Source organism: Panthera uncia, chromosome A2 (assembly GCF_023721935.1).
Source record: "Panthera uncia isolate 11264 chromosome A2, Puncia_PCG_1.0, whole genome shotgun sequence".
NCBI classification, from domain to species: Eukaryota; Metazoa; Chordata; class Mammalia; order Carnivora; family Felidae; genus Panthera; species Panthera uncia.
In genome coordinates this window covers 59,736,854-59,756,391 of record NC_064816.1, presented here as the reverse complement: position 1 = coordinate 59,756,391, position 19,538 = coordinate 59,736,854, and the positions used below count along the sequence as shown (strand labels likewise).

The window sequence follows — 19,538 nt, the reverse complement described above, 5'->3', positions numbered from 1 at the left end:
GGCAGGTGGGGACCAGGAGCCAGCTCGGGAATCGTCTGTGTTATTTATCTCTGTCGCTCTGGTCAGTAATGATAAGAGTGGCTGGCGGTGTCCTCAGAAGGCTTCCTGGAAAGGTGGGTGGGCAGCGTCTTCTTGCCAAGCACCGCGAGCAAAGCGCGCAGCCCCGGGGGCCTGGGGTCTTCCCGCAGAGAGGTTTTCTCCCACTTCCTGTATGGGGTTAGGATGCAGGGTTCTGGTGCACAAGGGACCTTCCTCTTTGGTAGATTTCCAGGAAGCTGGTTTCTGGGTCATTCCTCAGCCGTGAAATGCGCTGTGGTGTTTGAAGGGGGGGCTCGGCTTTTGAACCCCACGAGCAGATTGGTTCTTTGCTCTCCAGCACAGACGCACAGAGACTGCATACCCGAGGGTACCTTCTGGCCAGTGACATGTTTTGGGAAGTCTTGCCCCTTCTGTAGTCTCCTAGCTGCTACACAGCAGAGCGGGCAGCCAAGGGGCTACCATCTCTGTGTGTCCGGGGTCCCATCAGCCACACGTCATCCGCTTGGCTCCAAATGTAGCCTCTGAGGGAGGGAGTCCGGTGCACGTGGAGTCTCAGAGGCTGGCTTCCAGAGGTGGCCCGGTCCTGGCCGCTCTGTCCTCCACGGTGGGGGCTGGGCTCGCTCTCCCGACCTCCTTGATGCTGGCCTGGCCCCGGGGTCGGGCTCGGCAGCACGGGCCGTGGGCCACCAGGGCCAGGGGATCGAAAGAGCCCTGGGTTTAGTGTCACAAGTTGCTACCACATCTTCACTGTGCGATTCTAGACACAACACGGTCTTTCTGGATGCTGTTTCCCAGGCTGCCTATGGGGGTTCCCGCCGGGAGCCAGGTGGCCCATCAGGTGTGGTGAGCTTTCTGACCGCAGTCCACTGTGGCCTGTCACAGGATGCTGCTGGTGGAACAGGGGGCCACGTGGTCAGAGGACCCAGACCCCATCCCCTCAGGCAGAGGGCCAGAAACAGGGTCCCAAGCTGGCCTTGTATCTGTCCTAGGGACCCCTCCTGCTGCTCTTCCCCTCCATGCACCTGTTCTGGCACGCCTGTCTCCTCACTGTCCCCAAGATGCAGAATAGAGCTACTTCATGGTCAGTCACCAGTTGTGCTCTTCCTGGGACACATTCTCTTGAGGTGACCCCCTCACTGCAGGGACCCCCCACCCCTTCACGCTGACCTGCGGCTCTGCCCACCTCCCCGTGCACCTGAGGGGTGGGGGAGGCCTCACCACCGGGCTGGGGGGAGGGGGTGCAGGCGGTGAGCGGTGGTTCTGGCCCGTCATCCGGTTAGGTGATGTGTGGGCTGGAAAGCGTGAAGGGCCTTGCCCTCAAGGAACGTGTGCTTTCTCTTACACGCGTGGATCTTGTCTGGTTTTCAGTCTGTGCACATTACTTCAGTCTAAACTGGCGTTGGGCACCGTGGGGCGGCTGCAGGTGGGGCTAGGGGTAGGGGCAGGCGGCCCGGACTTCCAATCGCATTGTGTGTGTGTGTGTGTGTGTGTGTGTGTGTGTGTGTGTGCACGTGTGTGTTTAGCGACCCGCCTTTCACGTATGTGTCTACGCATCGTGTGTATGCACCTGTCGTGTGTCTGCCCTGGATCTATCTGCCATCCATCCGTGCCAGGGGATGCAGGTGGGGATTCCCCGGGCTGGGGGCTGGCTGGGACCCCTCTGGGAAGTGCTGGGCCTCAGGGCTGCTTTGGGGAGAGTGGGCCCAGCCCTCTGACCTCCTGGGAGCCGCTGTCCACGCTGCTCAGAGTCCCAGGCACCAAGGGAGCCGGCTCAGTCCCGGACTCGTCTGTAAGGCGGGACCCGTACGAGAGGCACCCGTCCGCCAGGGACAGCCAGCGGGCAGCCTCCCTGGGCACTCTGTGCTTCCTGCGCCACATGCTCCCAGCATCACCGCGCACTCCATCCGCGGAGCGGGGCCAGAACACGCGGCAGGCTCCGGGAAGGGGCCGCCTAGTCCTGGGAAGGGCGCTCAGAACACCATGCTGGGCTTACGGCTCTCCCGCCTCTGCCATCTTTGGCAATGCCTTGCACACCTCTTTGAGCCTCGGTTTCCCCACTTTTGAAAAATGGGAGGTAATTCCTACTCACAAAGAAGTTGCTGGGCGTGTCTCCTGAGATCGTGTCTACGAGGCCTTTGTGGATCACGTTAACACACGCACACACGGAAGGGTCTTGCGAATTGTAAAGTCATCACACCTGAGGCTTTTTCCCTGCAGGATGGGCTTTTTATTTTTATTTATTTATTTATTTATTTATTTTTAAAATTTTTTTAACGTTTTTTTATTTATTTTTGAGACAGAGAGACAGAGCATGAACGGGGGAGGGTCAGAGAGAGAGGGAGACACAGAATCCGGAGCAGGCTCCAGGCTCTGAGCCGTCAGCACAGAGCCCGACGCAGGGCTCGAACTGGGAACGGTGAGATCATGACCTGAGCTGAAGTCGGACGCCCAACCGACTGAGCCACCCAGGCGCCCCAGGATGGGCTTTTTAAAAAAATGGTAGATGTTGGGGCGCCTGGGTGACTCAGTGGGTTAAGTGTCCAACTCTTGATTTTGGTTCAGGTCATGATCTCAAGGTTCATGAAATCGAGCCTCACGTCAGGCTCTGTGCTGATGGTGTGGAGCCTGCTTGGGATTTTCCCTCTCTCTCTCTCTCTCTCTCTCTCCCTCCCTCTCCCTCTCCCTCTCCCTCTCCCTCTCCCTCTCCCTCTCCCTCTCTCTCTGTCTTTCAAAAGAAATGAATAAACCTTAAAAAGCAAATAGTAGAAGCAATAGAGAATTATCAGGCTTTGTTTTGTTCGAGTCAGTCTTATGATAATGTAGGGATCTAGTGAGCGTTGGTCGAACACCTCCTGTATACAGGGGACAGGCATTTACAGGTGCCGTGGGTGGGTTTGTCCTGCTGGGGGTTCGTGGACCATGTGGCTGGGGGTCTGCAGTCATAGGGCCCTGACGTGCTGGAGACCCTCCCTGGCCGTAAGAGGTGCCAGCAGTCACCGTGTTTGACTTCCCACTTAATGACTAAATCACAGAACGGTGGCCGTCCTTCCTTCTCTGTGGGCTGGTGGCTGTGGACCGCGTGGGACCGACCTGTGCTTTGTCGTTTGCAGGCTCCGGGGGGCTCTGCACTGTCTGCTGCTGTCTGCCGTGCCGGGCCGTCCAGGTAAGCGTCCAGAACCTGGTGTCCCTGCCTCAGGCCAGACACGACAGGAAGCCTGAGTGTGGTCTTCCTGGAGTCTGTGGTCATGTTCCCAGGTGATGCGTGTCTGTGGTCGTGTTCCAAGGTGTGGAAAGCTCTTTTTTTTTTTTTTCCCCTGGATGCACCTTCCCAGCATTGAAGCCCAGATTGTGGGAATGTGATTGTTTCCATGCACAGCCCTGGCTTCTTTGTGCAGGTGAACTTGGGGGGCGTTCCAGAGTCGAGTCCAGCAGGTGCACCAAGCTCTGTCTGCCTGAGTCCGGGCAGGGCCTGCTGGGACGGCCACGGCCAGCGCTCCACGTGGGGCAGTCTCTCAGGAGCTGTGGTTGGTGGATAAGACACGTTATTACTTTTTATATCAGTGTTTAAAAACCTGATTTATTTTATTTTGTTTTATTTTATTTTATTTTATTTTATTTTATTTTATTTGGGGGTTGGGGAGAGGGGTAGAGGCACAGGGAGAGAGAGAGAATCTTTTAATGTTTATTTATTTATTTATTTATTTTGAGAGAGAGAGAGAGTGAGTCAGAGTGTGAACGGCAGAGGGGCAGAGAGAGAGGGAGACATAGAATCTGAAGCAGGCTGCAGGGCTCTGAGTCATCAGCACAGAGCCCAATGCAGGGCTCGAACGTACGGACCATGAGATCGTGACCTGAGCCGAAGTCAGACGCTCAACCGACTGAGCCACCCAGGCGCCCCAGAGAGAGAGAGAGAGAGAGAGAGAGAGAGAGAGAGAGAGAATCTTAAGCGGGCTCCATCCTCAGTGCAGAGCCTGACATGGGGTTTGACCCAGCGACCCTGGGATCGTGACCTGAGATGAAATCAAGACTCAGATGCTCAAATGACTGAGCCACCCACCTGCCCCAAAACCTGATTTAATTTTTAAAAGTCATCAAAACTCTTTTGCAGCCATATGTGCATAAGGCAGAGAAAAAACATCTTGGTGATGTTTTGCATCCTGATTTGAATAAATCAACTTGAATGACTAAGTTTATGATACTGGATCTGATGATGTTCCTTCCAGTGGGTATAATAACAGCACCGTAGGTATTCCTAGGAAGCGTCTGTCTTCCAGAAGGAAATACTAAAATGTTTATAAATGAGGTGGTAACAATGTCTGGGATTTCTTCACGGCGGCCAGAGTGGTGGACGAGGGGGTGTGAGCGGAAACGTGTGTTAATGTCGAAGTGAGATGGTGGGTCCGTAGCGGTTGGTTAAACTTTTGTAGGTTTTTGAATTTTCCAAAATTAGGAGAGAAACACCTATAAAAGGGGCAGTCAATAAACAGGTGGCAGCCACAAAGGTTCCAAGCTCCTGGTAGTGATGGCTGTGGACCAAAACCACCTTCCTGTGACTGTCCTGTGTCCCTTTGTGGGTTTTCTGTGGGTCTTACCATGCTGGGGTTGACCCAACACCTCATCCCCGGCCACCGTCAGCCCTGGGGGCCTGCCCTGCCATGAGGATGAGGAGGGAGGGCTCTCGGGACATGGTCCCCACAGTGCCGTCCCAGCCTCAGCAGCCCTCCCCTCTGTAGGCCCCGTTGTGGTCGGTGGTCCTGCCTCCGAACCCCTGCCCTCCCACCCCCAACTCCCCAGGAGCCCGCACACAGCAGCCCTGCTGGTAGAGCCGGCCGCCCCTGTGGCCGAGGGGAGGCACCTGTAGGGTGGCCGCCCATACTCCTTCCCAGCGTGTCCCCTCCACAGCCCCCACACCAGTCTCCAGGTGGGGCGGGAAGACCTAAGGACCCTCCACGGGGCCTCTGCTCCCGCTGCCCTGACCCCCAGGAGTGAGGACCAGGCTCCTCCCTCCAGAGTCCGTCCCCTGGGGGTCCCCTGGGGGTCTCCCTCTGCCGCAGTGCAGGGGCTCCTGTGATGCAAACACACTCGGAATAGACACACAGCCCCCCGGGGGGCTGCTGCCGGGGCTCTCCTGTGAGCAGCCAGTGTGGGCACCTCCACGTCCTGACTGGCCCCCTCTCCTAGGCCCGTGGTGCTGAGCCCCGCCATGGAGGACGGCCGCGAGCTGGACCTCACCTACATCACTGAGCGCATCATCGCGGTGTCCTTCCCCGCCAGCTGCTCTGAGGAGTCCTACCTGCACAACCTGCAGGAGGTGACGCGCATGCTGAGGTCCAAACACGGGGACAACTACCTGGTGAGTGGGGGGGCACTGAGCCTGGGGATGGTGGGGGGGGACACTGAGCCTGGGGATGGTGGGGGGGGACACTGAGCCTGGGGAGGATGGGAGGGGACACCAAGTGTGGGGATGGTGGGAGGGGACACCGAGCCTGGGGACGATGTGGGGGGGGACACTGAGCACAGGGATGGTGCAGGGAGGGGGCACTGAGCGCGGGGAGAATAGGAGAGGGGACACTGAGTGCAGGGACGGTGTGGGGGAACACTGGGCACTGCGACTGGGAAGACACTGAGTTTCCTGAAATGTGAAGAAACCACTGAGAGTCTTGGGGTGGCCACTGAGCCTGTGGGGTGGCCGTGGTCCCTCACTCTGTGCCTGGCTTCATGGAGATGCCCCGGGGCTCCCTCCCACTGGGGCTTTTGTTCCACGTGCCACCTGCTGTGGCGTGAGGTCACGAGTGTCCCCGGGGAAGTGCAGCTGTCCCCTGCCCACGGCCGCTGCCCCTGAGCGCGCGGTGGGCAGCCGTCCTGGTGCGCTGGGCACTCAGCGTCAGGAGGGGGCCGCCAGCCCCTGTGGGGTCGGCGTCCCTGCATCACGGCTGAGCCTCTCCCTGCTGCCAACAGCCGGGAATGCGTGTGACGTTGTGGAGGGGGAGAGTCCCCGCTTGGGGGTAAGTGCGGCCAGCGTCTCCCGCGTCCCCTGGCTTGCCCTGTGTGTTCGTGCTGTGGCAGCCCCAGGGGAGCTGCCCCGTGTGATCTTGGGTTAAATTACAACCCCTCACGCCTCCGCTGCACCTGCCCCGACGCTGTTCTTATCTCCATCCAAGCAGCTAATCTTCGCTCTAAACGACAAGGCCGTTATTGTCCCCTTATCGGTCTCAGATGACTAATCGGCTGCCTGCTGCCTGCGAACGAGGCAGGGCGAGCGGAGGTGACCCCGCTTCGCTTCCCACAGGTTGTGCCAGCCCGGAGCTGAGTGGTCAGGGTCGGGCTGGAGCCGCGCCTCCAGCCATCCTGGCTCCTGGGTCCCTCGGATGCCAGTCCTTGGCGCGATGACCTGGCTGCGGGCAGGGGAAAGCCTGTCCTAGCTGAGAGCATCACACTCTTGTCCCATCACACTCTTGTCCCAGGGGCTTCCTTTCTCCCCAAGGCCCTGCAGGAACTGTCTGCCCCGTCCTGATGCCTGGCCCAGGGGTCAGCGCACAGCTGGTCCCCTGCAGGTGTCCTCTGAGACCCGGGAGGGCCCTGGACCCCGGACCCGCGGCTGTGGGGCCAGAGCCTACCCCTGGCCCCCGCCAACAGTGAGGGCAGCGGTCCCTGCCTTGTTTTGGGACAAGGACCCTTAGGACCCTTTGGAAATGTCTGAAGAAAGACCCGTGTGCGTGTCTGGTACAGATCTGAGTTAAGAATCCTGGGTGGGCTCATCTCTTCCCCGTCTACACCTGCATCCTCTGATGGACGTGCAGCCAGTATAATTAACTGAACCCGCAGGCCGTTGAGCGAGGCTGCCCAGGGTGACGGGTCTTATCAGGCAGGAGGGCTCGGGGCTCTGAGGAAAGCGGGTGGCGAACCGCACCAGCCAGACAGGCCCCTGCGCTCAGCTGTCCTCCGTTCCTACGTACGATTCCACCTTTTATCATCCTCGGTACCTTGAAGGCAGGCGGCGGGTGAACGTGAAAACCAGCGGTTTCCTCTTTGACCTCCGAGGACGCTGAGTTGTCTGACGGCTTGTTCCTTCCCCTTTACAGGTGTTAAACCTTTCCGAAAAGAGGTATGACCTCACGAAGCTTAACCCAAAGGTACGGACCTTCACCCTTTATATTCTGAGTTTTGTTTTATCAAACGTGCACGATGCGTATCTGCTGGTGCGGAAGCTGTTCCTGGCAAGCCTTTGTGGGATGTGACGTCATTAGGGGAATCACGAACTGCCCTTATCTGGGGGTTATTTTTAAATCAGCTGCTTTAGGGGCGCCTGCTTGGCTCAGTCGGTTAAGCGTCCGACTTTGGCTCAGGTCATGATCTCACAGCTCATGAGTTTGAGCCCCGCGTCAGGCTCCGCACTGACAGCTCAGAGCCTGGAGTCTGCTTCGGATTCTGTGTCTCCCTCTCTCTCTGCCCCTCCCCTGCTCATACTCTGTCTCTGTCTCAAAAATAAATAAAAACATTAAAAAAAATTTTTTTAAATAAATCAGCTGCTTTAGTCTGAAAGAAGTACACATTTGCCGGAAGTTGCAGAAATACACAGAGAGAGCCCACTTGTCCCGGCCCCTGTGTTCCCCCCGGGCGGAACTAATGATGAGTAATAAAATGTCGATGCCAGAAGTCGACGTTGGCGTGATCCGCAGACTGCGTTCAGCCTCTCCTGGGTTTACACACGTGTGTGCACAAGCGTGTGTGCACACACGTGTGGCGTCTCCTCTGCCAGGATCTCCCGCCTGCCACCTGTTTCGTTCTCCCTCCGTTATTCTTAGTTGTCAAGATTTAGGGGAAATTTTTGAAATTGCTCACGTGTGTAAGTGATGGCGTAAATAGCATACGTGATCCACGCGTGGGAACGTTCTACAGCCACTGGGATAAGACAGTAGCATCTCCGCTACGTGGACAAAAACCTCAGGGCGTCACCTAAATGCTACAGCTGTTCCCCCGAGTGGCGGAAGGGGGTATGTGATATTTTTCAGCTTGCCGGCATTTCTCTGAAATTTTCCATCGTTTCATGTTACTTCTGTTACTCCTAGGGAAGGGAGCTCGGCCTTCCCTTCCCCTTCAAAAAAGGAAAAGAAAAATAGAAAGTGTTTTGCGTCGCTGGGCAGGGGCGGGTGCTGGTGTTGGTGTCAGGCGATGAGGACCTTCTCTGTTCCGGCTCCAGATTGAAGCCGGGGCTCAAGGCGCTTCCTCCTTCGTGGGCCCGCTTCTGTCCTTTGAGGACCGTGTTTCTCCCAAGTGCACCCAGCGGGCCTCTCTCTGAGATGTTATCTGCACGCTGCGTGGGGAACGGCTCCCTGAATTTCCCCAAGCTGCGATTTTCGTCTGCCCGGAGGGATTTTTGGCAGTAGCTCCGGCCAAGAACTCCAGTTTCAGATCTGACCGGGCCTTGGCTCTCCCCACGAGCCCTGCCCCATTAGCGGCTCTGAAAGTCCTTTCTAGAATTGCCATCCCAGCTGCAAAAAGCAGAGTAGTTGTCTCACGGGGGCAACATAATCCTTCATGTTTTTCTTTCCAGTGAAGGAGCCTGGTCACAATTTCCAGCAGGTTTTATTTATTTTAATTTTTTAAAATAAGTTTTATCATTATTATTTTTTATTTTAGAGAGGGCGTGCACACGTGTGTGCACGAGGTGGGGAGGGGCAGAGAGAGACGGGGGGAGAGAGAGAATCAATCCCAAGCAGGCTCCATACTGTCAGCACAGAGCCTGACGTGGGGCTTGAACTCACAACCCTGGGATCATGACCTGAGCCGAAATCAAGAGTCAGATGCTCAACCGACTGGGCCACCCCGGGGTCTTCCCAGCAGGTTTTAGAAGAGGAACACAGCCCAGTGTTCCTTACTCTTAGATGAAATATAGATAGAAGGGCCGTGGTGGGGTGCCTGGTGCCACCAGAGCCCCCAGGAGGACCCCCGGGGCCCGTGTCTCGTTGCAGATTCTGGACGTGGGCTGGCCCGAGCTACATGCGCCTCCCCTGGACCAGGTGTGCACCGTCTGCAAGGCGCAGGAGTCCTGGCTGAACAGTGACCCCCAGCACGTGGTTGTCATCCACTGCAGGGTGAGTGCCACCTCGCACCTGGGGTGGAGGGCAGGGTGGGGGAGGCCGGGGGCGGGGCGGGAGGGGGCGCGGAGACCGCCCGTCACACCCATGGCGCTGTCCATCTGCCTCTGTGGTCACGTTCGCGCACTTGTCCTTAAAAATGAAGAGCCATCATTCCCCCCTCCCAGAGTTTGGCTCCAGAGTTTGTGGGACTTGGGTTGCTGAACACGTAGCTGAACATTTTGAAACGAATGAAGGGCAGGAATGATAGCGAACCATTTTATCTTCCTGCCATTTTAAAAGAAAGAAAGCCCTTTAAAAAATTTTTTTACTGTTTATTTTTGAGAGAGAGAGAGAGAGACAAACAGACAGACAGAGCATGAGCAGGGGAGGGGCAGAGAGAGAGAGGGAGACCTGAAGAATCTGAAGCAGGCTCCAGGCTCCGAGCTGTCAGCACAGAGTCTGACGCAGGGCTCGAACCCACGAACCGTGAGGTCATGACCTGAGCTGAAGTCGGACGCTTACCTGACTGAGACCCCAGGTGCCCCAAGAAAGCCCTTTGAGAAGGAAAAGGGTGCTGGACAGCAGTGGGCTGGAGGTGCCGTCTGACTCCTGCTGTAATGTACCCACCCCCACACTGCGGGCAGGATGCTGTTGCAAACGTGGTCGTCTCCCGGCCGGCAGCTGGATGGGGACCGGACGTGGCCACCCCCTTGCAGGCTGGCAGGCGCTGGCCGTGGGGGCACTGTCTGGGCTGCGCCTGGCCTCCGACCACCTGAGATCTTTTCTCTTCTTTGGTTTCGCACGGCCTCCCTGCATTCCCTGGCTTCTTGGATCCGGCTGGCGTGGAGTGCGGCCAGACAGAGAGCGGATTTCCTGAGCGGGGAAGCCCGTGGGCCATACCCTCCGTGCGGGAGGTGCTTTGGGAAAGGACGGTGCGGTGGGTGGGCATTGGTCCCAGAGGGAAGGGGTCTGTTCCCCATTTTGTCCCTTATACACCGTGTTCTGTGACCGTCAGAGCATCTTGAAAGCGTTGACATTTCCTTCCTGGGATGTCTCCTTTTCAGATCTTTTCATGTTCCAAAGCTGCACGAAAATCCATTGCGTTATTGAGTTTAGTTTCAGAGAACCTCCCCCTCGGGCTGTGTGGGGCTTTCTGCACAGTCTCCCCCCAGGGTACAAAGACCCCCTGTTCTGGAGGCAGTGGGACACCTCCCGGCCCCCCTCATGGAGTGCGGTGGCTCCCAGCTTGGAGGAAAGCCTGTCAGGTGCACACGAACGGGGACGACGTTTCTTTCTCTGCTTTTCTTGCTTTTTCTCATTTCTAACTTGATTTTCCTTCTCCATCAAACAGCCAGCCAGGCCCCCCACTAGTTTTCTTACAAAACCAAGCTAAGTGGAGCTTTTCAGGATTGCATTAGATGGAAGGACCTTCTCTCCAAATTTGTGTCTTGCTGCAAACTTCAAAAGAAGATAGGCTTTTTTAATTTTTAACCAATTCTTGTTAATTAAAACAAACGGGTCTTCGTTAGCCGTGGCCTGGTGACTTTGGTGGAGCGACGGTGATGCCCCTGTGGCTCATAGGCCCCCAGGCCGGGCCCCCGGAGGATCCTGGCACACTAGACCTTGAGAGTTCTGGAAAACCTTGCACCGTTCTGGGGGCGTGGAAGCCATTCCCGAGGCGTTCTAGAAAACGTGCTGTGAGAGAGAAGCCCCCTCTGAGTGTGAACTTTAGATGTTGGCGTTAACAGAAGTTCACCTTGATCGTAGCAGGGGTGACATCAGGGACTTGGCCGAAACCTGCGAGCTCAGCAGAGTGTGTGTTTGCTTCCGCATGCGCCGGGAATGCGGGCAGAGCTGGGGCGCTTGGCCTGGGGGGTGGGGGCAGACACGGGTCAGCCCTGCAACGGCCCCGCTCTCCCATCTGCTGCGAAGGGTAGGGGTTGTGCGGTTTTGCCCTAGTCTCCTTCACTGCCCACCCACCACCTGCTAACTGCTGACTGAGCAGAAGTTTCTTCTAGAAGATTCCATGCCCACAGCGTCTGGTTTTGAGTCTCTGCAAAGGACTTACCTTCAGCAACTTGTGTAGTCAGTGATTCTGACAACTGTGGAGGACGGACAGCTGGTGGAGTTGAACCTTTCGGAGTCTCGTGCGAGCACCACAGAGACCATGAGTGACCGAGCGCGGTGGCCGTGAATGTCCCATGAGTGCCCCACCGGGCTGAGGGGCTGTTTGCTAGCAGTGGGTTTGTGCCAGTAAATGGCGTGTGTCTGTGCACCTGACTTGCATGGGCAGAGAGCTGCCCGCTCCTGGGTGACATTCCCACGCGGTGTGGGTCCTCAGAGCTGTGACCGGATCTGCTTGACCATTTCTTCTCGAGGACAGACGTGGGGGCCTGCGCGCTGGTGCCCCTGCCATTTTGGCTTCATGCGCCTCTACGTCCGGGTTGGCTGACTTTTCATGAAAAACCCAGACTGAATATTTTGGGCTTTTGCGGGTGCGGGGTGACTGCGACTGCTCACACCTGCCGTTGATGGTGGAAATACCCCTCGTGCACCTAAGCAGACGGGCATGGCCGGGGTCAAACAGTGACAGCTGACCTTTAGGTGACTGTCACGTGTCACAGATGTCATAGTTTTGCTTTTTCTTCAACTGTTCAGAAACATAGCCCTGGGCTCGCAGGTTGTGTGGACACAGGTAGTGGGCAGAAGGGGCTGGTGGAGTGTGGTTTGCTGACCGCTGGGCTGGGTTGTGGCAGTATGTTCTAGAAGGTGGCAGGCGGCCTGTCACAGCGGTGGTGTTGCCACACACCCAGTCCTGTGGGTCCCGTTGGCCCGTGGTTCCTGCTGGCTGCCGCGTCTGGGTTGTGTGTGTCTGTGGTCATGGACTGAGCCCCTGCATTCTTGGGCCACGGTCCCTGTGTGTAACCAGGCAGGGCTGGGTAAGCGGTGGCAGGGGTGAGGTGCTGCCAGCACGCTGGCATCTGCCCTCCGGGCTTTCCAGGCTGCGTGTGCGGCCCTCATAACCTTGGCCTGTGGGGCGGGGCTTCAGCTTACTTGCAGGCAAGTCTACACCCGTTGAGTGCCTCCCCCCGCACATGCTGCTGGTCCCCAGTGGGAGATGGCGAGCTGACCGGCCACCTCCGTGCAGATCTGCCCCATGCCCCAGGTGGCACCTGCCGTGGGCACCCGGTGTGCACGCTGCCTGCCCGCTGGATGCTGCCATCCCCAGATCGGGGACCGGCGGAGGCTGACGGTGGCTACCCCCCCACAGCGGGCTCTTTGTCATCTGCGAGCATTCCGTCTCTGCGGTCCAGAGAAACTGAGTCCCTCTTTTGTCTCCTGCAGGGCGGAAAGGGACGCATTGGCGTGGTGATATCGTCGTACATGCATTTCACCAACGTGTCGGCCAGGTACGAGGGGCGTCCGCGCTGCCCTGGGCGTCGGAAGCTCCGGGACGGGGTGGGAGGCTCGGCCGGCCCTTGTGGCGGGGAAAGCGCCCCGCTAGTGGTTGGCACTGCTGAGAAGGACGTGCAGGTGTTTGATTGACCCCGACCTCGCCTTGAGACAGCTGGTGAGCGCTCCCTCGTTCTGTGATGAAAACAGCAGGGACGGACGTCACCCGTCTTAAGAGCAAGAGCCGCGTAGCCTCCCTGGATACCTTGTACCTTGTCAAGACGAGTGGCCATGGTGGTTTGCGTGTCCTTGGCGTCTGGAATGCACTTTGCAAGTTGGTCTTTTCTCCCTCGATCCTCCTGAGTAACCCAGGGGGTGAACCAGTCACCGCTCACGCTTTACCGATGGGGAAACCAAGGCTCGGGAGCTGTCTCTGGTCCCCTCTGGTCCCTGGGGGCTGGAAGAGCCACCACGGGACCCTTGGCCGGGACGTTGGGCGCAGGAGGCTGGTGGGAACCTCCTGGTGCGAACCATTCACGCCGCAACCCAGCCCAGAGCGTCGCTCCCTGTGGGTTTGCGTCCACATCTACCCTCCCGTGAAGCGGGAGCTGTCCCAGTTCTGAGGACACGCGCCCTGTTCATAGCGGCCCACGGATCCGGGCCTCACCAGCGCCAAGGAGTGAAATTTGACTTCCCAAATGTTTTCTCTGGACATGGACCAGGGAGCTTGGGGCTGCCGGGGGAGGGGGAACCCAGCACCCCCTGCAAACCGGATCCCCCCTCACTGATAGTCAGCGTCTGGGCGTGTGCCGGACCCCGAGGCTCCTGCTCACTCGGACTCCCTCTGCCGAGACACAGCGTGTGACGCAGACCACGTGCCACCTGCACAGTGTCGCCCCCTGTTTCTGCCGCAGCCACGTGGCTGCGCCTGCAACCCGGGCTCCATGGGCGGGGGCTCACCTGGCAGGTCAGGGGGCACAGAGCCCAGCGGCTTCGAGCCCTAGAGCACCCGCAACACCCCTCCTCAATCCTCCATTTTTCTCCATAGTCGGGGCCCATCTCCGCCACAGAGTCGGGCCATTTTCATGAACCTCAGAGCCGTGGGGTCCTCGCCTGCGAAGGGGGGAATGGTGGCTGAGCCTCGTGGGGTTTTGTGGCCGTTCAGTGCATCGTGGCATGTAACGTCCAGTACCAGTACTCGGGTATTTGCCGCTGTTAATGCTGTTGGCAGCCGCACGAGTTAACGGTGTTAAGTACTTCTCGCTAAAATGGAGCGACACCTGCCTTTCTGTTTTCTTTAAAAATTTTTTTTAATGTTTATTTGTTTGAGAGGGAGAGAGAGGCAGAATCCAAAGCAGGCTGACCTGAGCCGAAGTTGGACGCTTAACTGACTGAGCCACCCAGGCACCCCTGGAGCATGCGTTTTTAAGAGCTCTGTCGTGAAACCGTGCTCCAGATCAGATCCGAAACTGGAAATCAAACAGTAGGGAGGATGCTCGTGTGTCGGCTCCCTGAAGACGAGCAATCACAGAGACTGTCCCTGGGAACACTCCTGATGCTAACAGTGACGTTAATACTGAACACGCACAGGCTCAGATGTGTTATCAGTGTCCCACGTTTAGTGGGACACGAGAGCTCCGGGGAAAGGAGTGCTTACAAGCGAACGGGTGGATATGTAACCGTACTTTCCAGCTTGAAAACATAAGTCCTCGACATGGTAAATATTCAGAGCTTGAGGGGATCTTCCGTACGGGACCACCCCATCAGTCCAGCTTTAAGACAAATGCAGGCGGTGAAATACCCATTTTCTGGAGGTGCACGTACATGCGCTAAGGGGAGGGCTCACCCGTAGATCACATTTCCAAGGAAGCTTTTTGCTGCGACCTCTTGTACCCACGTTCCACGATTCATCTGAGTCAGATCAGGCAGGCCCGTGAAATGCCCTGTTACGGGGTCTCCTGGGTCCTGCCGCGTGTGCTGGTGGGCATTGTAGAGCTGAGGTCAGCGTGGGATTGTTGGTGAGCAGCGTTCCCTGTGGTGGCCACCTCGGAACCATGATGGCGCAGCCTTCTGACGCCCCCCTCTACCCCCCCCCCCCCGCCTGCTGACAGTCATTGACCCCCCTGCAGGTCCCAAACTGCTCTCCAGGGGCTTGCTGGGTGTTGCTGACCATAGAGCTCTGACTGTGCCCCAAACACCGGTGATCTGAAGACTCACGCAGGGCCCATGGAAGCCACCTGCTGTTTGGGACAGAGCTCCAGACCCGCAGTCCTGGCTTCCACGGTGGCCCGAACATACTCCCGGGATTGGGGTCCAAGAGGAGATGCTAATGCTAGGCTGGGGTGCACACGTGCAGGCGCGGCAGAGGTGGGGCTCCCGTGGGGGCTGGTCACTCAGGACAGCCATACCACCTGTCCTGTGTCACCCTGCCACCTGTGACTCCACAGGGTTAATGCTGTGTCTCTGTTCATCTCTCTCCTTCCCCAGCGCCGACCAGGCCCTGGATAGATTTGCGATGAAGAAGTTCTACGATGATAAAGTTTCGGATTTAATGCAGCCGTCCCAGAAACGGTACGTACGTGTCCCCACGCCTGAGTGAACAGGTGGGTGAGACTTCATATTTCAGAAGGTGGGGACAGAAGAGGTGCCTCCCCTGACCAGGCAAGAATGGGAGGGGAGGGCTGGCCGGGTGCCCAGTGGCGGAGCTGAGCCACCGTGTGTGGGTGGGAGGGGAGCCCCCGGCCCCGGCTGGCTCTGAGAGGGGGACCCAGGCGTCCTTCCCGCACGCTCGGCGCAGGGGTGGATTTGTGCTCTGATGCCAGAACTGGTTTCTATCTGCCGGGTTGGGTCGGTGAACTGTGTCTGTAATCTGCTGGCGGGTGGAGGTTCTGGGCCGTGCAGGCCACGTGGTCTCTGTCACTGCTGTCCTCACTGGAGAGCGGCACAGGCATTCGGAAATGAGCGAATGTGGCTCTGTGGCAGGTTTGTGGTTGGCCCTGACCCCTGTTCTAGACGCTCAGCTCCTGAGCCCGGGGCATCTTCCATCATGCTAGCCTCCCTGGCCCACCCACTACCCTCTCTCTGGAGCCCCCGGGATGCTTGGTGTGCAGAGTCGGAAGGGCCCTGGGGGAGCCGACTCTCTCGCCATGTGTCCCCAGGGGAGTGCACGCTGCCCTCCGTGCCCAGCTGAAGAAGGCGGACGGGGTCAGGGTGTACGCAGCGGGTCAGGGTCCAGCGAGAGGGGTCCTGGGCGGCCTCCTCCCGGCCCCACGTCTTGCTGACAGTGACACGGAGCCGGGCACACAGTCTCTGCGCTTCTATTTTAAGGCTGACAGCAGGGGATTTGCCAAGGATGGCCGAGGCAGTTGCCAGGATGGCTTTCTGTCTCCTGCACCTGCTTCCCCAGCCTCCGAGGGAATCCTTGGGGCGGCTCACAGGCGTGTTTCAGTTCCATCCGGGAGAGGGATTTCAAGGACCACCAAAGGCACTGCCTCCTTTTTTCCTGAGTGTTTCCCGTGTCCAGGTCCATGTGTGTTCAGACCCGGCTGTGTGGGCGGTGTGGGACCCTGAGTCTGAACCCACTCTGAGCCACACACCCCACAAGGGAGTGTGAGTCGCTTGCAAGAAACCCAGTGTTTCATTAGTATTACAGGTACACCGAGCCCCTCGTTCTGTTTTGAACCCTGACGTGGCGTTTCCCTGTTGAGCCCTTTCCAGGGTGGCAGCAGACGTTCCCGTGTGGGTGTGACTTAAACTAGGAGGGAGCCCCCCGGATGCTCTGCTCCCGCCAGGGAAGAGGGGTTCCCATTTCTCCCCTGCCCCTCCCCCTGTCCTCCTCTCCCCTCTCCTATCCTTCTGCTCCTCCTCTCTTCCTCCTCCTCTTCCCCCTCCCTCCTCCACGTCCTTCCTTTTCTTCCTCCACCTCTTCCTTTTACCTCTTCCTCCTCTTTCCTTTTTCCTTCCCCCCTCCCTCCTCTTGCTTCTCCTTCTCCTCTCCCTCCTCCTCCTCCTCCTCCTCCTCCTCTTCCTCCCTCTTCCTCCTCCTCCTCTCTTCTTTTTCTTCTCCTTCCTCCTCCCTCCTTCTTCCTTCCTCCCCCTCCTCCTCCTCTCCCGCCTTTTGCCCATCCAGTAACTCCTGCCTCTGGCAACCACCAATGTGTTCTCTGTGTCTGTGAGCTTTGGAGCTTGTTTTATTTGTTCATTTGTTTTGTTTTCTGGTTCAACATGTAAGTGAAGTCATAGGATATTTGTTTTTCTCTGTTGGAGATTTTACTTTACATAGTAGTCTCCATCCAAGTTGTTGCAGATGTTAAGATTTCTTTCTTGTTTTTAGAGCTGATTAACATCCTGTGGTATATCTATGCCACACCTTTATTCGTCTGTCCTTTGATAGACACTTGGGCTGTTTCCATCAGTTACCATCAGTAATGCTGCAGTAACCATGGGTGCAGATGACCTTTTCTTTCTTTCTTTTTTTAAAAAATTTTTTTTGATGTCTATTTACTTTTGAGAGGGAGAGACATACAGAGTGAGAGCAGGGGAGGGGCAGAGAGAGAGGGAGACACAGAATCCAAAACAGGCTCCAGGCTCTGAGCTGTCAGCACAGAGCCCGACGCGGGGCTCGAACTCAGGAACCCTGAGATCATGACCTGAGCTGAAGTTGGATGCTCAACTGACTGAGCCATCCAGGTGCCCCCAGATGATCTTTTCAAGTAGGTGTTTTTGTTTTCATCGGCAAAATACCCATACGTGGAGTTACCAGACCATATGGTAGTTCTATTTTTAACTTTTTGAGGAACCTCCACACGGTTTTCCATAGTGACTGCACCAGTTTGCATTCCCAGCAACAGCCCAAGGGCGTTCCTTTTTCTCCGCGTCCTTGCCAACATCTGTAGTTTCCCGTGCTGTTATTTTTGCCGTTCTGACAGGTGTCACGTGGTATCTCATGGTGGTTTTGATTTGCATTTCCCTGATGATCAGTGATTTGAGCATCTTTCCATGTGTCTGTGGGCCATGTGGATGTCTTCTTTGGAGAACTGTCTGTTCATGTCTTCTGCCCATTTTCAATTGGATTATTGTTTTTTTGTTTGTTTTTGTTTTTTTTTTTGCTGTGGAGCTGTATCCCTTCTGCATATATTTTCGATACCAACCCCTTATTAACCACATAGTGTAAGTGTCTTCTCCCATTCCGTGGGCCGCCTCGTCCTTTTGATGATGGACTCTTTCGCTGTGTGGAAGTTGTTTTAGTTTGATGCGATCCCATGTGTTTATTTTTGCTTTGGTGTCCGATTAAAAACGTCATCACCAAGACCGGTGTCTTCTTCTAGGATTTTTATGGTTTCAGGTCTTATGTTCAAGTCTTCAATCCATTTTGAGTTTAGTTTGTGCACGGGGTAAGACAGTGGCCCCGTTTTCTCAACACTGTTGATTGAGGAGATTGCTTTCTTCCATTGTATATTCTTGGCTCCTTTGTCATAAACGAATTGACCGGACGTGCGTGGGCTTATTTCTGGGCTCTCTCTTCTGTACCGTTGACCTGTTTTGATGCCAGTGCCGTACTGTCTTGTTTACTACAGTTTTGTAGCTTAGTTTGAAATTGGGAAGTGTTATACCTCTGGCTTTGTTATTTTTTCTCAAGACTGCTTTGGCTGTTTAGGCTCCTTCGTGGTTCCATGTGAACTTTAAGGTGCTTTTTTGTTTGTTTGCTTTTTGCTATTTCTGTGATGAAAAATGCCATTGGAATTTTGATAGGGTTTGCATTGAATCTGTAACTTGCTTTTGGTAGGATGGACATTTTAACGATATTGTTCTTCCCAATCCATCAGCATGGAACGTTTTTCTGTTCGTGTCGTCTTTAGTTTTTCCCATCAGCGTCTTATGGTTTTTAGCATACTGGTCTTCCACTGCCTTGGTTAAGTTTATTTCTAGCTGTTTCATTCGTTTTAATGCAGTTGTGAATGGGTTGTTTCTTTCTTTCTTTTTTTTTATTAAAAAAATTTTTTTAAGTTTATTTATCACAGAGAGAGACAGCATAAGTGGAAGAGGGGCAGAGAGAGAGGCAGACGGAGAATCCCAAGCAGGCTCTGTGCTGCTAGCACAGAGCCTGACGCGGGGCTTGAATTCACAAAACCGCGAAATCATGCCCTGAGCTGAAACCAAGAGTCAGATGGACGCTTAACTGACTGAGCCACCCAGTCGCCCCTGGGCTGTTTCTTAATTTCTCTTTCTGGTAGTACATTCTTAGCTGTCTAGAAATGCAACCTATTGATGTATGTTAATTTTGTATGCTTCAACTTTACAAAATTAAAAAAAAATTTTTTTTACTGTTTATTTGTTTTCAAGAAAGAGAGAGAGAGAGCGAGAGAGAGAGAGAGAGAGAGAGCATGAGCAGGGAGGGGCAGAGAGAGAGGGAGACATAGAATCCAAAGCAGGTTCCAGGCTCAATCTGCCAGCACAGAGCCCAATGTGGGGCTTGAACTCACAAACCGTGAGATCATGACCTGAGCCGAAGTCAGATGCTTAACTGACTGAGCCCCCCAGGCACCCCAACAACTTTACCAAATTCATTTATTAGTCATAACAATTTTTGAAGGGAGGATTAGGGTTTTCTATGTATAATATCATGTCACCCACAAACCATGACAGTTTTAAATCTTTCTGATTTGGATGCCTCTAATTTCTTTTTCTTGTCTGATTGCTGTGGCTAGGACTTCAACACTATGTTGAATAAAAGTAGCAAGGGTGGGCATCCCTGTCTTGTTCCTGATCTTGGAGGAAAAGCTGTCAGCTTCTCAGCATTGGGTACGATGTTTGCTGTGGGCTTGTCATGCATGGCCTTCATTACGTGGAGGGTTGCTCCTTGTATACCGACTTTGTTGGGACTTTTTATCATAAACGAACGTTGTATTTTGTCCAGTGTTTTTTCTGCATCTGTTGACACCATCATATGGTTTGTATTTCTATCCACTCAAAATGCTCAGCACCCACCAAGGAAGAATGTTTGCCTTGTTTTCTTCTTTTTGCTCT

The 19,538-nt window shown here is 55.6% G+C and overlaps 1 protein-coding gene across 9 annotated transcripts in view; it reads left to right on the top strand.

The window, feature by feature from the left end:
• TNS3 (tensin 3) overlaps nt 1-19,538 on the top strand; it is a 221,141-nt gene that overhangs the window by 95,345 nt on the left and 106,258 nt on the right. For all 9 annotated transcript variants that reach the window (XM_049641213.1, XM_049641211.1, XM_049641210.1 and 6 more), the window contains 6 exons: nt 3,150-3,202; nt 5,221-5,392; nt 7,122-7,172; nt 9,012-9,134; nt 12,465-12,529; nt 15,000-15,083. In XM_049641213.1, the coding sequence (XP_049497170.1) occupies nt 5,243-5,392; nt 7,122-7,172; nt 9,012-9,134; nt 12,465-12,529; nt 15,000-15,083 (473 nt within the window). In that variant the 5' untranslated portion in view covers nt 3,150-3,202; nt 5,221-5,242. The remainder of the gene's footprint in view (nt 1-3,149; nt 3,203-5,220; nt 5,393-7,121; nt 7,173-9,011; nt 9,135-12,464; nt 12,530-14,999; nt 15,084-19,538) is intronic.